The sequence below is a fragment of the Engraulis encrasicolus genome, chromosome 22, assembly GCF_034702125.1.
Source record: "Engraulis encrasicolus isolate BLACKSEA-1 chromosome 22, IST_EnEncr_1.0, whole genome shotgun sequence".
Lineage (NCBI taxonomy): Eukaryota > Metazoa > Chordata > Actinopteri > Clupeiformes > Engraulidae > Engraulis > Engraulis encrasicolus.
The window spans coordinates 43,584,767-43,606,916 of NC_085878.1; the positions used below are offsets into that span (position 1 = coordinate 43,584,767).

At 44.8% G+C, this 22,150-nt stretch overlaps 3 protein-coding genes across 7 annotated transcripts in view; 1 reads left to right on the top strand and 2 right to left on the bottom strand.

Moving 5' to 3' along the window:
* furina (furin (paired basic amino acid cleaving enzyme) a) overlaps positions 1 to 12,282 on the bottom strand; it is a 202,464-nt gene extending 190,182 nt beyond the window's left edge. For 2 of the 4 annotated variants that reach the window (XM_063189201.1, XM_063189205.1), the window contains exons 1-2: positions 11,563 to 12,282; positions 5,944 to 6,404 (exon numbers count right to left, since the gene is read on the bottom strand). In XM_063189201.1, coding sequence (XP_063045271.1) covers positions 5,944 to 6,129 — 186 coding nt within the window. In that variant the 5' untranslated portion in view covers positions 6,130 to 6,404; positions 11,563 to 12,282. Of the gene's footprint in view, positions 1 to 5,943; positions 6,405 to 10,324; positions 11,324 to 11,367; positions 11,530 to 11,562 lie in introns of those variants that run through there. The other 2 variants (XM_063189203.1, XM_063189202.1) reach the window with 2 other exon arrangements.
* Positions 12,283 to 14,436: 2,154 nt separating this feature from the next.
* On the top strand, positions 14,437 to 19,011 carry LOC134439338 (creatine kinase U-type, mitochondrial-like). Of its 2 annotated transcripts, none has more exons than XM_063189245.1 (10): positions 14,437 to 14,544; positions 15,003 to 15,154; positions 15,413 to 15,611; positions 15,920 to 16,015; positions 16,410 to 16,631; positions 16,860 to 16,945; positions 17,228 to 17,351; positions 17,459 to 17,593; positions 17,992 to 18,117; positions 18,588 to 19,011. In XM_063189245.1, exons 2-10 carry the CDS (start codon positions 15,009 to 15,011, stop codon positions 18,699 to 18,701), a joined length of 1,248 nt encoding a protein of 415 aa, XP_063045315.1. In that variant the 5' UTR covers positions 14,437 to 14,544; positions 15,003 to 15,008; the 3' UTR covers positions 18,702 to 19,011. The 2 variants fall into 2 exon arrangements, with proteins under 2 accessions (XP_063045315.1, XP_063045316.1); XM_063189246.1 differs by having other exon boundaries at positions 14,444 to 14,542; positions 14,998 to 15,154.
* A 6-nt stretch (positions 19,012 to 19,017) lies between these two features.
* The window catches only part of LOC134438671 (stereocilin), a 50,472-nt gene continuing 47,339 nt past the window's right edge, over positions 19,018 to 22,150 (bottom strand). The window contains exons 30-32 of the mRNA XM_063188285.1: positions 21,929 to 22,026; positions 21,005 to 21,152; positions 19,018 to 19,123 (exon numbers count right to left, since the gene is read on the bottom strand). Coding sequence (XP_063044355.1) covers positions 19,035 to 19,123; positions 21,005 to 21,152; positions 21,929 to 22,026 — 335 coding nt within the window. The 3' untranslated portion in view covers positions 19,018 to 19,034. The remainder of the gene's footprint in view (positions 19,124 to 21,004; positions 21,153 to 21,928; positions 22,027 to 22,150) is intronic.

A 22,150-nucleotide genomic window follows, 5' to 3' on the forward strand; every position in this document is an offset into this window, starting at 1 on the left:
TGTGCGTGTCACTCAGTGAAGTTGTGTGTCAGTGACGTGTGTAGTTGGGGTGGAAGTTCAGGTCAAATTGAAGGGAAAAAGGGACAGAGAGAAGACACAAGGAGACACAAAAGCAAAGGAAAGCAATCAGCCAGCGCGCCTGCCTCCCACCAAGCATTGCTGCGGTAGAGAGAGAAAGAGGGGCCACGAGGGGACACAGAGAGGGAAAAAAGGAGAGCATTTTAAAATCTGATTAAGTTCCTTCCACCTCAGTGCTCTCTGATGATAGAGGAACAGCCATTGGGGTTGTCAGTGCTAATATTGCCCATCCATCTGTCTGGATGCATTATCTCATCTTTCCGAATATTCCTCACATGTGAATCTTGACGGGAAATTGGAAACTGCCCTCAAATCAAAAACGTTGGCGATTGTTAATTTGACATTTACTCCGATCCTTTTGTCGTGCGAGAAAAAAGAAATTCAGAATTAATTTTCAAACCTTCACCAATGACACCCGTCAGATGTCTCCTCGTTCAGGAAAGTTGAGGACTTGAAAACTTTGAAAGGACACAATTTGCACACTTTCAAATCCAAGAGTGGAGTCTGCTGTGAGCCCTTGCCATTCTATGGTGACAATATAGTGGCTCTAAGACTCAGGACAGACCTATTGGTCCAAATCCCATTAAAACTGCAGAGTAACTAATCCCATTGACTGCAGCCGACTGAATTTGGGTTCTGCAAATGACGAGTGACGGCCCAATACGTTGTGCACCATTTACACCTGACACGCTGCAGACGGGCCTCAATCCCTGGCTAATACCCCCGCCGACAGCTTAACAAGGCACAGCGTCAAGCACGGGATGCGGGCAGAGAAGGCCAGCACACTTTTGGAGTTAACTATTCCATGACCACAGAGGAGAGGGACACTTTCATACAACAGCGTCTTTTTGGTCGAGTCTTCACGAGCTTCACTTTCCCGTCCCCTTGTCTCTACCCCACCACCACCCACTCCCTCAACACCTCAAATTCACTTGCGGAGGTGAGTTTCGCTAATTACTTCATCGTAGCCATCTTTGCCCGTCGCACAAAAGCCGAGACAGAATAATTGCAAATTTTCGTCTCTCCCTCCCTCCATGACAGCAACAACTTTTTGATCAGCTAAGGGGGACTAGTCTCCGGGGACGGCCACTAATTACAAATTGATTTCCACTCGGAGAGCGCGCAGGACAGACAGAGGAATTGGGTCCTCCACGGGAACAAACAGGGCTGTGTGTCAGAGGGAGATAACCATAAAGATAGCCAACCGCTGAAGGAGGATGAGTCGACTCCACCCTTTAATTAACTGGGAGAGTCTCGGACAGACGCAAAGCACGGCGGACAGTCAGTACAACGCATTTAAAAAAAGGTGGAACATATGCAAAGGCCACAGAAAACAAGCTTTAGATAGGAAAAAGAAACTACAGCCAAACACTTAAAAGAAAGGAGTCAAAGGCTCGCTGCTTTACAAAGTCACTTTCTACCTGACAGGACCTCTAACTCCTCGAGATGGAGAATTCGCTTCACCGAAATAGCCCCGGCAATTTAGCACAGAGTCTACAGAAGGGCACTTGGAGCCTTAGGGCCGTCACAGATCTTCGCCTATAAAACCCACCTTGCCCCCCTCTCCCATCCCATCCCCTTGGCTGCCATTTTCCAAAATGTCTCCTTCTTCCACCTCCTCCAGCCCCGTCTGGGGAGGGACGGCGCTCCTTTCCCCCGCGCTCTCGCCTGTCAGGGAGCGGCGGAGGTGCCGGAGAGTTATGAGTCTCCCTCCCTCCCTTCTACGGTGTCTCTCCCTAAGGCTATCATTTCCATCAATTACCACCCCACTGCAGCCAATGCTCCAATCAAACCACGTTAGGCAGAAGGCTCCATTCATCACGCGGCCCCACAGCAGGTCGGCTCGGCAGGCCATTACAGGGTTCCAGAGATGTATATGGAATTCACTCCCTCAGCGGCCAACAAACCAAATTCCACACCCAGCGCTTTATTTCCCTCTTTCTTTCCTTTTCTTTTTTGGTAGGGAATGGAGTTTCTGTCTGCAACGCATTTTGGAAGAAAAACAGGCACTGACAGACTAGGGGGCCACATCTCTCTCTCTCTCTCTCTCTCTCTCTCTCTCTCTCTCTCTCTCTCTCTCTCTCTCTCTCTCTCTCTCTCTCTCTCTCTCTCTCTCTCTCTCTCTCTCTCTCTCTCTCTCTCTCTCTCTCTCTCTCTCTCTCTCTCTCTCTCTCTCTCTCTCTCTCTCTCTCTCTCTCTTCTCTCTCTCTCTCTCTCTCTCTCTCTCTCTCTCTCTCTCTCTCTCTCTCTCTCTCTCTCTCTGAGCACACGGATGAACAGCGAGAGAGAGATAGAAGTGTGTGTGTGTGTGTGTGTGTGTGTGTGTGTGTGTGTGTGTGTGTGTGTGTGTGTGTGTGTGAGTGTGAGTGTGAGTGTGAGTGTGAGTGTGAGAGAGTTTGAGTGAGTGAGTGAGTTAATTTCAATTTTAAAAGAAGGAGCAGGCCGCCGAGATCGCCCTCATTTAAACCAATGGAGATTTGCGCCCGGTAATTGTTGAATTAAACATTTCGTCGAGAAAGCTGCCTGTGGTCCGCTCGAAGCCCGTAACCACCAAGGCAGGAAGCCCATGAAAGATGGAGAGAGTTCAGTTGAGTTGCGGAAATGATCGCACAGTAAACAAGCTCATTCCTCTCATGCCAGCAGTTGGGGAGAGAGAGAAAGAGAGAGAGAGAGAGAGAGAGAGAGAGAGAGAGAGAGACAGAGAGAGGGAGAGAGAGCTGGCTCTGATGCAACCAGAGACTAGAAACGACAGCGCTGACAGGATATGTTTAATTCATTTAGACTCCCACCCACCGTGCTAACTATATGCAAACGGATGAAGCTCAATAATTCAAAGAGGTCGCAGAGAGAGAAACCGTAAAAAGGTAATGAAAGGAAATAAAGGAAATGGAAGGAAATGACGGGCCACGGCAGTTCGTACATTTTTCAGCCATGTTAATGACAACGGGTTTTATCGTATGCTATATGCTTGCCGTGATTGTCTTTTCTCTGGCCCGTGCATTTCTACCAAAATACTAGCGCTTAAAGTCCTTCAGAGCAGGAACGCACTGAATGTACCTGGGTCAGACGGCTGCCTGCTGTATCATCTGGTTCAGGAAAACACACACACACACTCCAAACAGTGCCGAGAGAGGCCCATAAGCCGCAGTGGCAGCTGTTTTTTGGGAGGGCAAAAAGGTAGCGGTGTCTTGTCTTCTCAGTCTCACTTACACTGAAACCCAATATTTAGTCGCTCGCTCAACTCACCAAGGCCCCAAAAAGGAAAATGGACAGTGTTACATGTAAACCAAAGGAATAGGTAGGTCATAAGGGATCATCAACAAAAGACACACCTTACACAAAAACACGCCCTATTTCACACAGATGTGGTGCACAATGCAAAACAATAGGACAGGCTCCTTTTAGATTCTACTATTTGCCAGACAGAACAAAGCGTGCTTAAAATACGAAACAGACAAAGAGCAGGAAGCCAAGAAAAGGAGAGTGTGTGTGTGTGTATGTGTGTGTGTGTGGGGGGGGGGGGGGGGGGTTGGGGGGTGTTGAAGGGGGCCTGTGGGTGGGTGGGTGGGTGGAGTAGGGGAATTCCAATTGATTGTGCTGCGGCGAGAATTTCAACACCTGATCTTAACACCGAGGGCACGACAGACGTCATTCAATGGGTACAGTAAAAAGTCTCTGATTACAGCGCGAGGAGGGAGGAGGGAACACCCGCCGGGCTTCAACACCTCACATCAACTCTACACTCAGAAATCACTTCCAGGAGAAGACACAGGCTCTACATTTCTGGCTCTGGGTGCAAGGCATATACTGCTGTTGTGTTGTGTTGCTGCTACTGCTGCTGCCGCTGCCATCCCTGACTGTTCCAACTTTGATGATGCCAGATGGCTGCTGGAAATATTTCAAAAATAGTACAGTCTATTAAAATATATATAGTATAGTATAATAAAGCTGAAATTGAACAACTTCTCTATGAGCAAAGAATGAAGTCGTTCTCCCACAAACTCCTCTGACAGAGCCAGATGACAGCCCATTGATCAGGGTGCCTATAACGAGGGAGGGTTCTCCGTGACAGGTTCCAGTCCTCTCTTGCCATGTCCACGGAGGTAATGAGAGAAGACAGGCCAGCAGGAAGTGGTGGGGACCTATCGGGGCTGCCGTAGGGGGAGAGGAGAGGAGGGGAGGGGAGGGCTGCCTCTGTTGCTGCTGCTGCTGCTGCTGTGGCTGGACAACTTCACAGCCATCAGTCCATTCCCCATGGCAATGGCTCAGAGACCTCGGACCGACCTCCACCGCCTCTAACACCAAACAGCTTGACGGAGCGAGGAAACGAACATACAGTACAGTACTGTACATCAGTGTTCTGTGTCCGTGCCGACAACAAGTCTTTGCCAGGTGTTGCGTCCCCCATCGCGATCCACTCACCCACGCACCCCTCTCACGAACCGTTTGCGGTCTGACATCAAAGGCACATTGAAAAAGAAAAAAAAACATTCTCAAGAACTCGCAAGAGTGCTTATCTGATTAAAAGCAGGAACAAGTACCAAATGCACACACACATACATGCTCCTTCTATTCTCTGTAGTTATAAGCCTCCACAATGAATTACAGTGCCAATGCTTCTCATTAGAAACAATCCTCCTCCAGGCCTCGTTATTTCCCTGCGTGGTCAACAGTTGGGGGCTACCCATAACAAGGTCGTGCAGAGTTGGCCTGGCCGAGGAATGTTGACCTCTGGTAAACACGGCATACTTGATCTTAATCCCCAAGTCGCCCCTGGACCGGAGGTCTTTGCTAAGGTTCTCCTTGACCAAAAAGAAAGTGACAGTGCATGCGTTTATCCTCGAGACCCGACAAGACAGGCCACGTACAGAGATTTAGGCTTCTCTTGTCGTTCGGCATTAATTGCAGTTAGGATCTCAACGAGAAATTAAGACACTAGTATTCCCATTGCGGAAGAAGCTGGAGGTAAACGAAAAGAAATGAACCAAGAGGTGACTCCTTGGCAACAAACTTGTTTTTCCTGCCCTACCGTGACCTTTTATTGCATCACCCGCCGTTGTCTTGAGATCGAACAAAACACGGCCACACCCTCTTTGGCGTCCGTCGGAGGACTCTGTAAGTTCCTTGTAAGCTGACCTGCTCTGCAAATATCCCCTGGAAACAGATGCAGCCTGCTGGCCCTTTTCTCACAGCGATTCATCTCGTCTCACATTACCTTTATTACCAACATACACACACACACGTACACGCACACGCACACGCACACACACAAACACACACACACACACACACACACACACACACACACACACGCGCGCGCGCGCACACACACGCACAAGCACGCACGCACACACATGGAAAATGTGGGGTCCACAAACATCTCCAAGAGGTAAACAGTGATTCCAGAATAACAGATGATATTTTTTTTCCATCAGCGACCAACAGATGTTGCAACAAGGCGACTGTGCAACATGCTGACACAAGACCACACACACACATTCCTCTGAGCTGCCACTCTCCAGAGACACCGACCAACACATTCATGATGCCCGCATGTGGACAATGAGTTGCTCATGAAAAAAAAAAAACACAACTTCTTGGGGAAAAAAATGACTCAAGTCCTGCAAGCAATCTCAACAGCTCATACGTGCCGCTCATGCCACAGCCTCATGTGCACACTTCATCATACACACTTCACTCAGCAGCCCACATCCAAGGTCACTTCCATGTTTTCAAAATGAGAACACATAGCAGCAACACACATACACACACATACACACTCTCATGCACGCACGCTCGCACGCACACATGCACGCACGCACGCACGCACGCACGCACACACGCAATCACACAGAGTGTACTTACATGGCCGAGGTTGACGAAGCCGTGCTTGTCTGCGATGCGGCTGGCCTCTTGCTCGCCGCCTGGGATGTGGACGGCCCAGGTGTTGGTGTAGGTCTTCTCCACCTCCTCAGCCCGGCCCGGGCTCACGGACACGGTCAGGACGAGCAGCACGGTCCCCAGCAGCAGGCAAGCGGGCCGGAGATCCATCAGAGGGCTTGAGTAGTGGTGGAGGGAGGGAGGGGTGGAGGGAAGGGTAGAGGGAGGTAGGGGATGCGAGCGTGCGGGGGGTCGGCAACCGGCTTCCTCAGCTGACGGGATGCGGTGTGGCCTGGACAAGTCCAAAAGCGCAGGTTTTGCCTTGGTTGTGAGTCCGTGTGCGCTTTGGGTATTCACACACACGGCGAAGGACAGCTGGCGGAGAGATGTGGAGATGGGGTGGTGAAGAGAGGAGGGGCTCGGAATCAATGCCAAGAAAGGATCACCTGGCGAGACAAGGGCAAACAATGAGGTTTCACAGGGAGAGAAATAAAGCAGCGACAATATGTCACCATCGCTAACTAAATGGGCACCCTGCTTGGACTATTCCGGTAACACAATACTTTCCCATGTGACAGAGCAGATTGAATTAATGCTGACGCCTGGAAAAGCTGAGCTACGGATGTCAATTTCGCTGGTCACAGAGAAATGGATTTTGTGAACCTTGAACAACATTCTACAAAATGTGAGCTAGCACTATTGCGAAACGGCCCGAAATTCTCTTCATAAATAATTTACTTGTTTGTCAGCGTGGACAAATATATATCGACGGCGCGTCCACGGATATTGCTTCATTTTAAAGTAAATTGTGCCACAAGAGATATCCATCAAAACTCTCCCACTCCACCAAAGGCCAGGGACATTAAGCACAAATGTGGGGGGAAGACATGGTAAGCAATAAAAAGTAATAGAAAGCACTTATCAGGTTATCTGATTATTGAATGACACAAAACTGGGCACAACACAGTGCCGGCTGAGCAGAGGGGGAATAATGACCCGTCCTGTGGTGGTGTTTATCTAAGGGCCGTTTTACAGCAAAGGGCGCAAAGCCCAGACTAGCAATATGTTTCCACTGGTTCAAAGGTTCCCATAGAAGGACATGAACACTAAAGCAAACTGGCCCAAAAAGGTTTGTGTTACAAGTTCACCTTTCCTTATTGCACTTATTAAAATGCATTTACTATTTACATTGACACAAACATTTAATATAAAATTGCTGAATTATAATTTAGAAATCCAGTTGGGCATGATTGACAGGGCTGTGGCGTTACAGTAAGCAGGAAAAAAAACAGCATGAGTGATACATTTCAAAAATTGATGAACAGCTTGAAGTCCCCTGGGGCAACACACTAACAAGAAACCTGTGTCAGTTAAGCTTACATTATTTATCTCTACCAAACTGCGAACCAACCAACCATCATCCTCACTGGATTCCCCCTACCGTACAAGATTACCGACTTGATCTTCCTGTCTGCCCGATCCATCGCTCTCTCACTTTCTCTCTCTCTCTCATGTATAACTCATAAGTTAGTAGACGCTGAAAAGTTATATACACTGAGGTTTGACTGCTAGACATCAACTTGAAAAGCTCACCACGTTGAGGCATTCTGGAAGGCAACCCTTTGAAAGAAAGTTATAGTGTGCCGTCTGAGTTCTAAAATACCAGACAAAACATCATGGGAGTATTAAAAAAGAAACATTAAATTGTGCTGCATAAAAGCAGACAATCACCAGAGATTTTGAAGGAGAGAAAAAACCGAGACACCTCACTATGCCTTAATCCCCTTCAACTGGCTTATCTGTGTGGGCCACAGCTCTCGTAAAAAATAAAATCCTAGAAGTCTACATCCCTGAAAGCTGGAGAGAAGTTTAAAATTCAAAACAGCTCTTTAGAGGACAATATTTCTTTCAATTCAAAACCAGTGTGTCCATCTGTATTAAAAGCAAAACAAATACGACAAAACAACAAAATTCCGAGTTAATGAGTTTGGTCACCTTTCAGTTGGAATGTAGAGTGTTCAATAAATGCCTTGCAGTGAATACAAAATGCCTCTCATGGTTTCCAAATGACTGTTTTTAACACAACATGTAACACAGGGAATGACAACATCACAATAATTTGTTTACACGTCGAAAACATTTAACGGAATTGTCAATGCTGTTAAAGATAAATATGCTAGGCATAGATGGTGCAGCTGGTCTTAAAGGTTGTGCTGCACAGATGCTCCGATCTTTAGATATACAGATGCTGCGGTCATTAGATAAACAAGAGGTTTTTTAATTAATAATCACAGCAACAGAGTAACGGAGCGTCACTACCTCTAGTCATCATTAAGCGCTATGTCCCTTTAGAAGGGGAACAACAGCTCGTAGCTTACAGCAACGTCCAAGAATAGCCCTCTAATTTTCTCTGTGATGGCTTTTCTGAGAGGTATGTTAAACTTCTAGTGTCACATACCGCTTGTCATAAATTTGTTCCCGTTCGACGACATTGTTTAGGACAACCCTTCACATTTTCTGAGAAGGAACTAGACCTTCAGCCTGTTGTACCTGTTAACTGACAACTTGTTTCCAGGCATAGCTCTGAAGAGAAAAGTAATATGCTTGTGCATCGTCATTCCTCAGAGCACCTTTCAATGGTGACCTATTTATGGAGTTGATGATCACGATATGGGGCTATACCAATTATCCACTGGCCTTCATAACCTCCATATATTATTGCTTTATTAGACGTGTGTGTGTGTGTGTGTGTGTGTGTGTGTGTGTGTGTGTGTGTGTGTGTGTGTGTGTGTGTGTGTGTGTGTGTGTGTGTTACTTTGCTTTAACATAAGCTACTTTCTGATCTCCAAATGAAATCTGCTGGAGGTTTGCCCGTGGCACTATGAGGCATGGTACCACCACACAGGAAATTAGAGGGCAGCAAACATGCAAACCATCTGCACGGTCCCCCTTTGAAGAGCATCTGTGGGACGTCTGCATGGAGCCTTCATATAAACTTAAAAAATGGACACTAAAGCCAGATGCTTCCACAAAAAAAAAAAACGTAGAGGAAAATGCATAAAATCCAGCAGCCTCACATATTAAAACCAAATTAAACCAATCTCTGTGAAGCATTAACAACAGTGTCATCTTATTCAAAGTAGGTGAACCCACATGATCTCACTGTGACCCCTGAGGGGAGATCTTACGCATGTTAACAGCCTACAGTAAATGATGGCAGATAAGAATGCTCTAATTCCAGTAATACACAGCTGCCTCAGCCAGCCGTGAAATACAAACACGATCCACTGACATGCAAACACTACGTCAATAGACGGCACGATGGACAATGACGGGAAATAAAGAGAGACTGAGAGAGGGGAGAAGAGAAGGTACAGAATGGGCTTGTCTCTAATGCCATGAGGAACAATGGACCTCCATCAGCAGATCTCCACCATCCAGTCAAGTAAGAGAGGAGCACAAAAATCATTTCCCTTTCAAATGGAGCTGCTGAGCTCAATCCCTGCCCCACCGTCAGTCCTTACATAACTTAATTGTGTCTGACGGGGACACCTAAGCTTGCATGAAACTAAAAAAGGAATAGTACCGCACAGTCAATCACAAGGTGTCTTACTCCCTTAATCTGACCAGCAAAATATCCATCTCATTCTGATTCCATAAAGTTTGAAACTTCAATACTAATTGGGCATTACATTTTCAAAAAAGCTATGTTCTCGATTGACAAGGATATACCAACCCATTCGAAAATCAGAAATGAATGCTCTAAAAGTCCAATGCACAAATTCAATCAGTGAATAAGCTTACATCACTTGTCCATCACAGTAACAGTTCGTTTTACACAGATCTGTAGCTAAACAAAGGAGACATCTGCCTCACATTGACAGCATCCATAAAACTTTTTGCAGCAGCAGTGCAGACAAAAACAGAAGGGGACCAAACACTGGCCACGCTCCAGCTTCAGCTCATGCCATGGCCAAACAAGACTTTTAAAAATCAAATGTCAATACAACCAAGACCTTTGCTCTGCAACCACAACCCAGTTGCCCATGACTTCCAACTCTAAAAATCAGCTGCATAAGGCAACGCTTCACAAAATCTGCCCTTTTTATCAACTGCATCTATTGCGCATCTTATTGCGTGTTAAAACAACGCGTGTGTAAAAGGTAATATCCTGTTAATAAAATCTCTGTTGTGAATCACTGAAGCACAGTCAACATAATTATCAATCTCTGGCTGATAAGTTCAAATCGAGTACCATTCAATTTGCTGTCATTAAAACTCCTATAATTGACAACTCAATCTCCTTACTAAAATTGATATTCATTAACTCGGTAGAAGACTGGATACGAAAAGGAGCACCACTCACGTCCCAATCCCAGGTCACTCTGTGTGGTAGCTGAGCCGCTGTCCGATGCAAGAGCAAAGAAAGTGCGCACCTTGCCTAACCAGGCTTTTAAACTCCACACGCCCTCTACTCAAAAGCACGCCCAACTCGCTCAAGGTCCCAAGTCACGTCACGGACGCAAACACAACAAAAAGTTGCCTTCACGCCAGACACTGGGGTGCTATCTTGCTAAGGCACAAGATACATTTCATGGCCATGATGCTTTTTAATCTTTCAGCACAACTTGCCAAAATCAATTAGATAATAATTTGTACCATTTGATTAACCCGTAATAACGCATAAGCTGGCAGCCAGTAGCCTTCAGAAAATTAAGGTTTAACAGCACACACTCTGCTAAAGAAAAATGATGACCTATCAGTGCATGTTATATCCTGTACAACATTTGAAAATGAGCAGCTATGAAATCCAAATTCCTGAAGATGAGCCGGAAGCCTTGAAAACACTGAAAATACCATTTAAAAGGGTGGTGACAGTTATTCCAGGAAACTGGGTGCCAAGAAAAAAAATCTGCTTTCCGTTTTACCAGACATCATAGGAAATACAACAACTTTAAAGGACTACATTTCCAGACATTAACAATGAGGAAAGTTTTAAGCTTTGCCTTTTTCAATAGAGTCAACTAATACGACCGTGCCATTCAGATTTGTGTTGTGTTGTAGTCACAATTCCCACTGAGTTGACGTGCGCCACGCGTCTCCATTGTGGTGCGTAAGAATTCCAAGTTTTGGATGTTTTACGCACAAACACATGTTAAAGTTATTAATATTGAGTGAGGCAGTGTGTCTAAAAGTTGTGTTCTTACATTTAAGGTAAGCTCCTATGGCATGATCCTAATGAGTTACCCTATGAAAACCATTAGCTAATTGAATAAGTAGGCTAAATGTTTTGCGCATCATGTTTTTTGTAAAGCAATAGGCTACAGATATTTAACAAAACAAACAAAAACACTGTACACACTAAAAACGACTTCGTTCAAAAGCAAATCAAACTTGAGCCACACATACCTGCGAACTGGACTAACTTTTGACGTAAACCAGTTTGATCTTGTAATGCTCAACGCGGGGAAAGTTGACTGCCTTGACTGTTGCCTACTAGGGTAGGCTACTACTATAATACAAGTCCCACCCTGTATCACGACATCAACATGCAAACCACCTAATTTTGTTGGGAGTTAAAAGTGTAGTAACGTGACTACTTACCGCACAACTCCACCACAAGTGCGTCAAGTCCAACAAAAGACCCGTGATATTCCCAATTTCCTAAATCCCTTTCCAGTCGCGGTGGTCCCACGGTTGAGGCTTTCTACTGGCTGTCAGCAAATAGCGTTGCCGCGTACTCTCTTCACTCGATTCCGCTTTAACTCAAATTATCAGATGTCTAGTTCTTGCCTTCGACCAAAGCACATTCAGCGTCCCTCGAAGAGAACGATCGAAATATTGCTTAAGCCACGGAGCTCCGAAAAACAACCACGCACGGTGGATACAGCTTCATGTTTCATTCGCAGCCCGGTGGTGGCTGGTCCTTTTCAGATGGCAGAGATCCATACACACGGCAAGCACACAAGGCAGTTGAAAGCGGTAACAGGCATAGCAGTGGACAGCGTGTCTTGATATCCTCTTCCCCTTCACAGACCGTGGAACATTACTTCACGGGCTAACCTCATATCCTTGTATCTTGTACTGTACAAAGCGGAAACTTTTCGATGGCTTCTGCTACCTCCAACTAGCCACACACACACAATGTCAGGGAAGCGAAATACGGCGGAATCGAATCTGCCTCATATTTGTCCGAAACGTGAACTACCTTGACGAACGTCAAATCCTTCCAAAAACAGTTAAATTAAATAAATAAACAACATAAAAAACACACCTCCCCTGTACGGATGGTTCGGAGAGGTGGTCCACACACTACCCCTCAGGAAGTGCGTCATCAGCAAGGAAAACGGCTCACTGTTGAACACGCCCACTGAATTCCAGGATTAGGAATCAGCTTGCTCTCCCCATCTACAGGAAAGGTTGAGGCAATGCAAGGCAAGCTTGCCTTGTGTGTGTGTGTGTGTGTGTGTGTGTGTGTGTGTGTGTGTGTGTGTGTGTGTGTGTGTGTGTGTGTGTGTGTGTGTGTGTGTGTGTGTGTGTGTGATAGCTAAATGGTGTAGAGCAGGGGTGGGGAACCTGTGTCTCGAGGGCCGTTTGCGGCCCTTGAGGCCGTTTTATCCAGCCCCGATATAATTTTAATGTTATTCAGCTTCACATGAAATATGACATATTTTGTAAAGGAATCTTAGAAAATACATTTGCTATACAATTAAGTTATATTCAGGGAACTTAAAGAAGGTGGTGTTTGTTTAAATGTGGCAGCCTTCAATATACAGTTGTGCTCATATGTTTACATACCCCAGCAGAATATACGCTTTCTCTGCGATTTCTCACCAAATATGAAGGATTACACAAAACCTTTTTTTTTGACTCGTTGCTAGTGTAACGGAGGCTAACTAGCACAGAGTTGGCGTGGAACGTTGGTAAACCTCCCTCCGATAGCCTCATACAGTCTCGTGCCGTTGGGCCGAGAGACTAGTCTCTTGGCCCAGCGGTATCGTACTGTGTCTCCCATTGCCGAACCGTTGTAGTTGACGAGGTCGCACGTTCGATCCCCGAGGGGGGTGAACAGGTGCAAGATGACCTCCGTCACAGTGGTGCCGTGACCCGGATGGGAGTGAGGTTTAAGGGGGAGAGTGTAACGGAGGCTAACTAGCACAGAGTTGGCGTGGAACGTTGGTAAACCTCCCTCCGATAGCCTCATACAGTCTCGTGCCGTTGGGCCGAGAGACTAGTCTCTTGGCCCAGCGGTATCGTACTGTGTCTCCCATTGCCGAACCGTTGTAGTTGACGAGGTCGCACGTTCGATCCCCGAGGGGGGTGAACAGGTGCAAGATGACCTCCGTCACACTAGTGACTGGCTTAAGATATTTATTAGCAATTTTTTGTGTTTACTTTTTCAAAAGCATGATCACAACCCAAACTACCCAAATGACCCTGTTCAAAAGTTTACATACCCTAGTTTCTGATGCTGAATATGGCCCTGTTTAACATCAGGGATTGCTCTAAATTGTTTGTGGTAGTTGTGGATAAGGCTCTTAATGTTCTCAGATGACAAAACAGCACATTCTTCTTGGTAGAATGGTTATTTCCTATAATATCTTTGGGTGTCTTGCTGGAACCTCACATTTGAGGTTTCCCCTGAGTGGCTCAATGATGTTGAGATCAGGAGAGTGAGATGGTCGCTCAAAAACCTTCATTTTATTCTATCTGAAGCTAATGACGGGTTGATTTGGCTTTCTGTGCATCTGTGCATCTGTTTCTGATGCAAAATGCATCTGCTGTGTTGGGTACAGTTATCTTAAGCATGCACTTATCTTCAGCATGCTATCTTAAATTCTTAGCTTGTAATCATGACTGTGTGTGCATTTGTTACGAAAAATTGCCTTTCGAGGGTCTTCACATCAGTGGCGGAACAATTGTACACGGGGTCCCAGGGCAAAACACTTATAGGACCCCCTACATGGCCTGACCAGTTCACAATTGGGCCCCCCACCACCAATGGAAGAGTGCCCTGGGCCCAGGGGCAAATGCCCAGCTCGCCCTCCCTATAGCTCCGGCCCTGCTTCACATCAACCTGTATCCTATAGGCCTAGGGGCCTCAGGTATCCTAATCCGGCCCTGTCCATCATGTCTCATAGTAGGCTCAGGGAAAAGTTTTATGGTTCTCCACCCCAAAAGAATGCTATCATGTATCATAGGCTTAAATTCGGGAAATGTTTTGTAGATTTTATTTTTTTTTATGTTACTTGTTGTATGCTGCTGGGCACGTTCATGCCTAGTAGTCTACAATATTACGCCTATGGTATGACCTATCATCACGGATGCCATCCATCAGATGATGCAGTGTTACAAACATTGAACACAGGCCCAGAGCCCTTCAATCAAGGCTATGAACAGGCCACCCTTCTGTCGCTCCTTTTGATCCCCTTTTGCTGCTGTATGTTCTGATATAGATTCTAGAATGCCCTCGTGGATTCCTCTCCTATGATTTTTGTTCAAAGCCGTTGCTTCCGGTTAGAAAACCGTTGAAAACATTCATTCCTGACATCTGGGCGTCTTTGGTGGAATAGTTACTGATAATAAGTAAGTGTGGTTGGGTGAGTGGATGAAGTAAAAACGTGGGTAAAATCTTTCCCTATGCCATGGGAAAAGTCTGGAGGATTTGTGTATTGTAAACAGCCACAATATCTGCAATTTACCAGTAACATGAGCATTGCTCGACTAGCATACCTAGCAGACAGCGCTGGCTATACAAATTAACACACGATAACTTCTATCACAGACGTTTTTCTTCCATTGGAAAAATATTCATACATTCCATTTGATAAGGCATTATTGCTAAAACATAATTTAAATCTCATTATTGCTACTGTTTTCCACAAAGACGTAATGATAAACTAATCTACATCATATTGAGTTGTAGCAATCTAGTAGTAGCTGCCTAGCATGTCAAAATATCATTAGCCTACTTGTAATAACATGATGCTGAATCTTCTCTTTTCGTCGTGGTGAATCTTTTCTCTAATTTGCTTATACAACAGGTGAAAATGGCAGGCGTTTTCTCCAGGGCCCTCTCCGCCAGGGGAAATATCATGTCTGTGATAGGAGTGGGAGCCATTGCTACAGGATTGCTGATGAATCAGTGCCAAGTGAATGCAGGTTCTTGTGATGTCAGAAGGCTCTATCCTCCCAGGTAAAGCACTGCTTCCAACAGCTGGTGCAATATGAATTTGGTGTGGATATCCATATGGTGAATATATCTTGTTCATATGTTCAGTAAAAGTGTTATTTCCAATCTCCCCTGTCACACCCCCCCCCCCCTCAATACACACACACAATTTCAAAAATGAATCTTTCAGTGTGAAGTTGCCATTGAATGAAGTAGAACCTGCAGTCCACATCTTTATATCAGCAAATCTCTTTTCCCCATTCTCTAACTTGCCTATGTTAGTGCCGAATACCCTGATCTGCGAAAGCATCAGAATTGCATGGCAACTTATCTCACCCCAGCCATGTATGCCAAGCTGTGTGACAAAAGGACTCCCGCAGGCTACACTCTGGATCAGGCTATCCAGACTGGGGTGGACAACCCTGGGCATCCCTTCATCACGACAGTGGGCTGTGTAGCCGGAGACGAGGAGTCATACGAGGTTTGGGGAGCCAGTAGAAAAGTAGAAAAGCCTGCAAAACAGATTTATTCTGCTGACAGCTACAAATGCATTGTGATAGTGATTGATTTCATTTTGGAGGAGATTGTCTAGCAATTGATCAAAAGGCTTGCGTAAAGCTTGCTTGCAAATCAGATTTGTGGTTTGAAAAGTAAACGCTTTTTTCTCCCTGAAAACAGTGTGTGCAAAAAAACAGGTGCAAAAGTAAATGATTGCGCTGCATCATTTAGTAAACCTTGGAGAACTAGAATTTGTCACATTGACTAAGGCAATCTGTTGTTGTTTCACAGGTGTTTGCTGACCTGTTTGATCCTGTCATCAAGGAGAGGCATAATGGTTACGACCCAACTAAAATGACACACACAACAGATCTTGACGCAAACAAGGTAACAGTGTATTGTGCTGCAATGAATGTGCTGTTGTTCGGCTCATCAAACCGAAAATGTTGTCTGATTCACATATTGTATGGGAGTTGTTATGGAAGTTCTTTGCCTTTCATGCAAGTCAGCGGTGGTTGGTAGGGTGGGGGGTCGGTGGAGTTTGCTGTGGCGCAGCCGCACACTGCACCATATACAGCACTTTGGGACCCAGGTTTTAGTCCAGCCATTTCCCAACCCTACCCCATCTCTCTCTATTATCTCTCCCACCACTTTCCTGTTGTATCTTCACTATCCTATCATTATAAGGTCACTGAAAAAGATTCTCCCTCCCAAGTCATTCATACATATACTCCGTTCAGCCCATTGTCTGTTGTTGACCTAAATCTGTTCCCTTTGCCAGATCCGTGCTGGCATTTTTGATGAGCGCTACGTGCTGTCTTCGCGCGTGAGGACCGGCCGCAGCATCCGTGGCCTGAGCCTGCCGCCTGCCTGCACCCGGGCAGAGCGCCGTGAAGTGGAGAGGGTGGTAGTGGACGCCCTCAATGGCCTAAAGGGAGAGCTGTCTGGCCAGTACTACAGCCTCACCACCATGACGGACAAGGAGCAGGAGCTGCTCATTAACGTATGGCCGAGAACCAACTATATAGCAAGCTAAATAGTCATATCTACTGTATAGTATGCACTCTACATTCATATACAGTAATAAACACTTGGGGGCCTATACGGCGTAATTTATGACATTATAATAAATAATTTACATGTTGGAGAATATGGGGGGCAAGAGGCTGTTCTCTTGCTTTTACAAACTATATATTAACACCAGTGTGTTTGAAATTGTGTTTCCTGACAGGATCACTTCCTGTTTGATAAGCCAGTCTCCCCTCTGCTGACGTGTGCGGGCATGGCCCGTGATTGGCCCGACGCCAGAGGGATCTGGTGAGTACTGGATCAATGGCATAACACCACGTACACCAGCAGACAAGGACAATGTGAATACCTGTGAGAGTGGTGATTGATAATTAGATGCTTCTAAAGGAGTTTCTTACGGACTCTACAGTATATGATGTAAGGTTGTAAGCTGCCATCATATAGCTGCCATGCCCATTTAGGAGACTGGTGAAGGTTCAGAATGAACTATGGTGACTATGCTTTATCTTGGTGTCTGTATTGAAAATCTTCTTCCATATTGAAAATCTTAACGTCTGCAATCCTGTTCAGGCACAACCACGAGAAGACCTTCCTGATTTGGATCAATGAGGAGGACCACACTCGCGTCATCTCCATGGAGAAGGGAGGCAACATGAAGAGAGTGTTTGAGCGCTTCTGCCGGGGCCTGCTGGAGGTAATGCAATTAAAGCAAACAAAAAAGACATAAGGCAGTTTGTTCAGTAAGCTGTTGTCTCACAGTTGCCTAGCTCATTTGTGGTATGGTTGTGGTGTGTTTGGCAGGTGGAGAGGCTGATCAAGGAGAAGGGCTGGGAGTTCATGTGGAACAAGAGGCTTGGATACATCCTCACCTGCCCGTCCAACCTGGGCACTGGACTCAGGGCTGGTGTGCACGTCAAGCTGCCCCGACTGGCCAAGGTTAGCAGCCCTCCATCAAACTCCTCAAACCAAAGTCCTCACTGTATTTGCTTTTGGAATGACCAAACTGTTGTGTAGCTACTTGATTTTGTGTTCCCCATATTTTCCCTCCCAGTAAAAAACAGTCAATATAACTTTTAAAGAGTTGAAATGAACTTGTAATTAGTGTTAATCTTACTCAAGTAGAATAGTGTTAATTCTACTCAATATTGTGTAAATAATAAGAGCTGTATTTGAAATTACACTGTCCACCTCCATTTTACATGGACTTCTGAATCCACTGTCACTGAGTAATTTGACTCTGAAAATAAAAATACTCTATTGTAAATACTCTGTCTGGATTTGCATAAGTTTACTGAAATATTGACACCCCATTTTTGTACTGTGCTGTAACACAGGATCCACGCTTCAGCCAGATCCTGGACAACCTGAGGCTGCAAAAGAGAGGCACTGGCGGGGTGGACAGTGCCACCACAGGAACCACCTTCGACATCTCCAACCTGGACAGGCTGGGCAGATCTGAGGTGAGACAGGACGGGGCTGAACGGAAACTTCTTACTCCAAGGTCTTTTCCAAAAAAAAGTCCTTAATCACTCCCACTTGGTGCACTCTCTGGTTGAAATCATCTAGACAGCTAAATTGGCTGCCTTTCATTAAGGCAAATCTTATATAAAATGTAGCAGCCAGCTTTCAGACAAACCTCTCTGGCAGTAAGCGGAAAGAGTTGAGGGATTTTATAACGCATTTAGGGCTTTGTTTAATTGCTTTGGGATGGTACTTAATTTGGTCGTCACTGAGCACATAAACAAGAGTGGTCGGCCTTTGGGTCCATTTCGGAAAGTAGGACCCAAACAGTTTCGCTTACTTATCCATTCAGGCTTCTCACGGCTAAAATGTCTCCTCACTGATGCCTCTACTCGTGTGTGTGTGTGTGTGTGTGTGTGTGTGTGTGCGTGTGTGTGTGTGTGTGTGTGTGTGTGTGTACTGTATACAGGTTCAGCTGGTGCAGACCGTCATTGATGGAGTGAACTACTTGATTGAGTGCGAGAAGAGACTGGAGAGAGGACAGAACATCACCGTTCCCGCTCCCATAGTGCACTTCAAGTAGAACGCCCATGCCACTCATGCTCTATGAAGCATCCTCTTTCCTATCCATCCTAGTCGAACAGCATCAACTTAATGTCAGTCATCTCAGGTGAAATTCCATCCATTTTAACTATTTTCGTCATCGTTCAACATTCTGCACAGATTTATCAAGTCATCATTGAACATTCAGCAGAGAAGTTTAAATGAAAACACCTGCAACTCATTCACCAAAGCAAAACAAAAAACAAAAAACGAGAAGGACTTTGAAAAGAGCATGTCAGTGTTTCATTACAAATGGGTATGAAGTCAATAAAGAGCAGGGAATAAATAAAGCTTGATCTGCAGTCTCTTTGTTTTACAATAGATGCCATAATGTACAATACAGGGACAGTAAGCACACAGTGACGCTGTCAATGGTCCATCCTGAGACGCCTCCATTGCGACCTGCAAAGAGAAGTGTATAATTTAACATTTTATTACAGAACAGTAACAGTACAGCTCCAGGCCTTTTTATTAGAATACCATGAAAAAGTTGATTTATTTCCATAATTCCATCAATAATGTTAAACTGTCATGGATTGGAGATTCATGGCCCAGTTTTTTAACTATTGCAAACATTATTTTTTTTCTTTTTATATACGTTGGCCTTCCAGCTCAAAAAACCCATGAATTGGGGAATTCGCATTATTAGAATATTGTTATAAAATCACATTTTTCTTCATCAAAATTCGGGTCACATTATATCAGTTGAAATTTGGTACTTTCTACATAACATGCAATGGTCAATACTTGGTTAGGACATTCTCTGTCTTCATAATGGCCATGATGCGTTTAACATTGAAGTCAATGGAAAAACAGTGCATGGCAGTTATGGAAGCCCAGATATCCTTGATGCTTTGCTGTCAGCTGTTCTTGTTTGTTGACCTGGTACCCCACACTTCACTCTTCAATATACCCTGTAGATTTCCATGCCACGTTTTGGCGCTAACTCACCAGTTTAATTCTAAATAACCAGAAATGAATCCCCATTGAAAATGAATGGGGTTTAATTTCTGTTGAGTTAGAATTAAACTGGTGAGTTAACACCAAAACGTGGCATGGAAATCTTCGAGTATATTGAAGAGGGAAGTGTGGGACACCAGGTCAGCTATACAAAAACAGCTGACGGCAAAGCATCAAGGATATCTGGCCTTCCATTACTCCCATGCACTGTTTCTGCCATTGACTTCAATGTTAAACGCTTCATGGCCGTTATTATTAATAATATTAAGACAGAGAGAGTCCTAACCAAGTATTGAACATTGCATGTTGTGTAGAAAGTACCAAAGTTCAACTGATTTGATGTGCACTGATGTGAAACTAATTTTGATGAAGAAAATTGTGATTTTATTACAATATTCTAATGATGTGAATTCCCCAATTCATGGTTTTTTTGAGCTGGAAGACCAAAATGTGTAAAAATAAACAATTTAATGATTGGAATAGTTAAAAAACTGGGCCATGAATCTACAATCCATGACAGTTTAACATTATTGGTGGAATTATAGAAATAAATCAACTTTTTCATGGTATTCTAATAAAAAGGCCTGGAGCTGTATGTCTGCACGCCGCCTGGTCTGGTATTACATTATGACTGTAATCAAGAGGACAGCTGGGGTAAAAACCACCCACGCTGCACTGCAGTCTGTCTCAGAGTTAAATGAGGGGACTCAAATTTTACATGGCTAGCTAGAGTTGTATTGTTATGGTTCATTTCCTTTATTAGACAGTGATAAGTAAAAAAACCAGTCCTGCTTTCTGCTTTCAGGTCTCAAAAAATACTAGAGATTTGAATGATGCTTGATTTTATAGGCAGATTGATCATGGCAAACAGGGCAATGAGAAGACTAAAGTGAAGGCTGGATATTGAAGGCATTAATTTTGCTATGCTACGGCGTTTTTAACTTCTGCATGACCTGCAACTGAATGTGATTTTTTTTTTGTTATAAGATATTGCTTATTCATCATGAAAAACAGGACACGGGAAGATTATTGATGTGAAGTCTAACTACTGGAGGCATCATTTTTCCTCTGCTGTACTGTTTTTAACTCCGTTGACCTGAAAATGAAAGTAATTATTGTATGCACAAGTTGTAAGATATTGCCGGATATAATAATCTATGAATCCCTGATGCTGCTAATTCATCTTGAAAAGTAGCGCAATGGGAGAACTAAAGGATGAATATTGAAAGCATCATTTTCATCTGCTGTACTTTCAAACTGCAACTGAATGTGAATTTTGTATGCGTAAGTGTTGTATGGCCCCGGGCTGCTTCTGGCTCTGACCTCGGTGCTCCAGGATTACGTCTCCCTCGTACAGGGCCAGGTTCAGGGCCTGCCTCTGCTGACTATCCAGCTCAAGCCACTGCTCCTCCGTCACGGCAGACGCCTGCTCCGGGCTGAACCATGACAGCTGGGCTGCACTCAGCACCACCTATACACACACACAGTACAAAAATGCAGTACAGTGGTTGATTAGATGTTTGATTCTGTGTGACACTACACATACACTAAACATGCATTATGTTACACAGTGTTACACTTAGTGAATTGATTTAACATTTTCTAAGACTATTTGGTCACCCAGAGTACTCACTAAGTGTTGAATTAACACTGCCTCTTTTTTTTACTGTGCAGCAACAGAACATATCACACAGCCAAGGGTGAAGTATGGGGCAAAGGCCATGCCTCTACACAGATGCAGCCTTGCAAAGACAGAAAGCTGGCAAGGGATGCCAGTGTCCTTGTATTGGTTTTGTTGTTTACAAAAAGGAGACTGCTAACACCCCACCACCCCACACCCCAACCAAAACAACACACACCGTTACTTGTCATGCTGGAAGGCATCCAAAATCAACACCCTCTCCTCTCTGCCATATTAAATATTGATGAATGGCAAAGCAGGGCAGCAAGGGTGCAGTCATAACCAATTTGTACGACAATGGGTGACTAAAGGAACCAATACTCGCCTCCTCCCCAGTGTTTGGGTTTACAATTCAATAGAGGAACAACAGTGCTCAATTATTTGAAACTGAGCAAGATTTTGAAGCAATCAATGGAGGCTTTCTGAGTGAGCCAACATCTGATTAAGAGACAGTGATCCGAGATGTCCTTTACAGAACAGTTTGCATAGATTCTGGAACGTGCTTCACTCTTTGAAAGAGTGTGTGATGTTGGATGTAAACATGTGACTGTAATGTAAATACATACTGCTAATTTGTGGGGTGGGATGAGCTGGATGGCAGCCTGTGTCAGACCCTGGATCTGTTCCTTCACCAGAGCAGACATCAACATGTCCTCCAGCCCCACTACAGGAGAGACACAGGGGGATAAAGGGATGCAGACAGAAAGAGGGATTAAGACAGAGAGAACGGAGGGATTGGGTTAACATTTGAATAAATAATTTATGACCAGGGAAGTAAATGAGAGCGT